This window comes from Rhagoletis pomonella, unplaced genomic scaffold, assembly GCF_013731165.1.
Source record: "Rhagoletis pomonella isolate Grant_MI unplaced genomic scaffold, Rhpom_1.0 Rhpom_scaffold_13088, whole genome shotgun sequence".
In the NCBI taxonomy this organism is placed as follows: Eukaryota; Metazoa; Arthropoda; class Insecta; order Diptera; family Tephritidae; genus Rhagoletis; species Rhagoletis pomonella.
The window spans coordinates 1-4073 of NW_023471613.1; the positions used below are offsets into that span (position 1 = coordinate 1).

General features: G+C 46.9%; 1 protein-coding gene across 1 annotated transcript; it reads left to right on the forward strand.

Moving 5' to 3' along the window:
• Positions 1-388: 388 nt before the first annotated feature.
• LOC118756932 lies at positions 389-2866 on the forward strand (the record flags this gene model as incomplete). Its single annotated transcript, XM_036491666.1, has 1 exon — positions 389-2866. A coding segment is annotated over exon 1 (2478 nt), but the record flags the coding sequence as incomplete, so codon positions are not given.
• Positions 2867-4073: the final 1207 nt, after the last annotated feature.

Here is a 4073-nt window from a genome sequence, read left to right on the forward strand (position 1 = left end):
GCTCGAAAACGTCGAACACGTTATGCAAACACCAGTTGGTCAAGCTGGTAAATCTGGTAAAAACGTGAGTACCAACCAAAGAAAATCATTTGTTGCTTCTGGTGGCTCAGTGGGCGGTTGCGTATTTTGTGGATCCCATGAGCATCTGATATACCATTGTCCTCGTTTTACAAATCTGTCGCCAAACCTCCGCCAAAAAGAGGTTAAACAACTCGCTCTATGTCTCAATTGTCTAAAAAAAGGTCATCAGATGCGCGACTGCAAATCGGGGTCTTGTCGTAACTGTCAATCAAAGCCCCATACACTTTTGCACTTTGAGCGCTCTGCTCCAACTGCCACCAGCCCTCAAGGCTTAACTTTGAAATCCGCTACAGCCCAACCTAATGCCATGACTGCAGCCTTATCTGCCTCGTCCCAGGCCCTTACTTCTCCATCTGATGTTGTGCTTCTAGCCACTGCGGTAATTTTTGTAAAAAATCGTGCCGGCACTTTCGTACCTTGTCGTGCGCTGTTAGACTCTGGTTCACAGCTGCACTTTATCACCTCTCGTTTCACAAACCAGCTGCAGCTGCGGAAAACCAAAACCTTCGCTGGAGTATCTGGCATTGGCGACGTCAACTTTTCAACGGAGGGATACTCGGTCGATCTCGTACTGAAGTCGCGGACTTCTGATTTCTCGACGACGATTACTGCTGTTGTCACACAAACGATCACTGAAAGTCAACCTGGCCTTACAGTGAGCACCGTTAATTGGCGACTTCCCTCCAACATCCAGCTGGCTGATCCCAACTTCAACATACCACAGCGTATTGATCTGCTTATAGGAGCAGGACTCTTCTTCGAACTTCTCTGTGTGGGCCAAATTCAGTTGGCGCCTGGGCTGCCATTGCTTCAAAAAACTCGGTTTGGTTGGGTGCTGTCCGGTGGTGGACAACAAACGCCCAAACTCTCATCTTTCGTCGTACGTCAACGGTCATCTACTGACATTGATTGTAGTACTCGGCTAGATTATTTAGTGCGTCGTTTTTGGGAAATCGACCATGTAATTGAGCCAATCGCTAAAACAACAAAGGAAGAGCTCGACTGCGAAGAGCACTTTAGGCAAAATTATTCGCGTCTGTCTTCAGGCGAGTATTCCGTGCGTCTGCCGATGAAGAGTAGCGTGGAGTCACTAGGTGATTCGTATTTACAGGCACTACATCGCTTTCGCAGTCTTGAACGAAAACTGACTCGCAATCCACAGCTCAAGAAACAATATGTGGCATTCATTAACGAATATTTGGATCTCAACCACATGTCACTAGTCTCCAGTAAGGATGTTCATGACTGTAAGTTTTTCCTTCCACATCACTGTGTCATCAAGGATGACAGCACTACAACAAAGCTGAGAGTTGTATTTGATGGCTCTGCAGCTACAACTTCGGGCTTGTCGCTGAACGATCTGCTCATGTCAGGTCCAACAATACAACCGAAGCTTTTCAACATCCTCATTAGATTTCGATCGTTTCCCGTCGCACTTACTGGAGACATCTGCAAAATGTATAGATGCGTTCGAGTCACTGCACCAGACGACATGCTCCAGTGTATACTATGGCGTGACTCTCCACAAGATGACCTACGCGTGTACAAGTTGAATACGGTGACCTATGGAACTAAGCTTGCATCATTTCTGGCTATTCGGGCCATGCATCAGCTCGCGTTTGATGAATCATCAGCATATCCCCTGGGTTCAAAGGTCGTTCTTCGAGACTTCTATGTGGATGATATGATATCTGGTGGCAATTCAGTGCGGGAAGTGCGAAACATTATGCAGCAAACAACAGGTCTTCTTTCTCGAGGTAATTTCCAATTACGGAAATGGTGCTCCAACAGCCCTGATGTTCTCGGCGATATTCCCCAAACAGAAAGAGAAAGCTTTCTCAAATTCGATGACGGCAGTGATATCACCAAGGCTCTGGGACTAGTCTGGGATCCGTTCAAAGACAATCTGTTGTTTTCGTTTTCGCCGATCAGATCTGGCAGAAATTCCAAACGCTCTGTATTAGCTACCATAGCTCGTTTTTACGATCCACTTGGCCTACTAGGCCCCACTCTGACAAGGGCGAAAATTCTTTTACAGCGAATGTGGAGGGATAAGCTCGCGTGGGATGAAAGCTTGCCCCATTCACTGGATACGGCCTGGTCTACGTTTTGTGAAGATTTCGTCAACATTCAACATTCGTCATTTCCGCGCTATGTATTACAGCCTGGAGCCGCGCTTGAAATTCATGCGTTTTGCGACGCTAGCCTTGAAGCATATGGCGCTTGTGTATATGCTCGCTCAACTAAGGATAACAACGTCCAATTACAGTTGCTATGTTCAAAGGCACGCGTTGCTCCACTGAAAACTCTGACTGTGGCCAAGTTGGAACTCAGCGCTGCCGCTCTGCTTGCGCAGTTAGTAGGTGAGATAGCCAAGATGAAGGTTTTTGACTGCCGCTTCTATCGTTGGTCAGATTCGTCGATCGTTCTATCATGGCTGCAGGAAGAATCTTCAAAATTTAACGTTTTCGTCGCTAATCGAATATGTGCTATACAGGAGCTTACACAGGGGATGACTTGGCACTATGTTCCTACAGCCATGAACCCAGCAGACATCCTATCCAAAGGGGCCGCACCAAGAGAGCTCTTGCAATCAGCTCTTTGGATGCACGGTCCAATATTCTTGCACAAAGCAGAAATCAGCTGGCCTAAATTTCGCGAACCACAAACGAAGCTTTTGGAAACTCGTCAAAAGGTATTACTCACATCAAATGATCGACCCGACGTATCTCTTTCATTTAAGTACATCAACTCGTTTGGCAAAATGCAGCGTATTTTTGGTTACGTAAGCAAATTTATCAATATAAAAAAATTGCCAAGGACGTCGCAGCTCACGTCTCGGGACATTCATTATGGGGTTCAGTTGTTAATTCGCATCGTTCAGAGAGCGCAGCTTTGGTCAGATTACGTCGCTCTGAAAAATAAGAGGTGTGTCTCATCATCTAGCAGCATCTCTTCATTATCACCATTTTTAGATGACATCGGTCTGATTCGAGTTGGCGGTCGCCTGAGGCATTCAACTCTTGGCTTTGAAGCGCGTCACCCGTGTATTCTACCAAAGAATCATCCGCTGACGTTCTCCATAATTGCACCTTTTCATCACAAGCATCATCATGTAGGGCCGCAGTCACTACTTGCAGCCATTCGCTTGCAATACTGGCCCATAGGTGGCAGAAAAACTGTCGCCCACGCCCTCGGTAAATGCATTATATGTTGTAAATCGAGACCGCGACTCGTCGAGCACATCATGGCTGACTTGCCTAAGGATCGCATTGCGGCCTCACGCGCCTTTATTGTCACTGGTGTAGACTATTGTGGGCCGTTCTATTATTAGCCAGAAATGCGTAACAAGTCCCCTCAAAAATGTTACGTTAGCGTTTTTATCTGCTTCGCAACAAAAGCCGTCTGGATGGAGTTAGTGAAAGACTTATCGACCAGCGCCTTTATCGACGCTCTAAAGAGATTTGTTGCTACTCGTGGCGTACCCAGCTGCATTTGGTCAGATAATGCAACAAACTTCGTAGGCGCAAGAAACGAGTTAAGTGATTTGCGACGCCTATTTTTAAGCGAGGAGCATCGCAGCGAGGTCCATAACCACTGTCTCAACAATGGGTTTGATTGGCGATTCATCCCGCCCCGCTCGCCGCACTTCGGCGGCTTGTGGGAAGCAGCCGTAAAAACAGCTAAGCAGCACTTTTATCGTTCGGTTGGCTCTTCACTTCTTGGCTTTGACGAATTGCGCACTCTGGTATGTCAAATCGCTGCTGTTATTAATTCTCGTCCTCTTGTACCACTTTCAGAAAATCCAGAGGATTTAGACGTATTGACGCCAGGGCATTTCCTGATTGGTGGTCCACTAATAGCTCTACCTGAACCTGACCTGAGACATTTAAATTGTAATCGACTTGACCGATGGCAGCGCGCAACTCACGTGCACCAAATTTTCTGGAATCGGTGGAGTCGAGAATATCTCACTCTCCTCCAGCAACGAG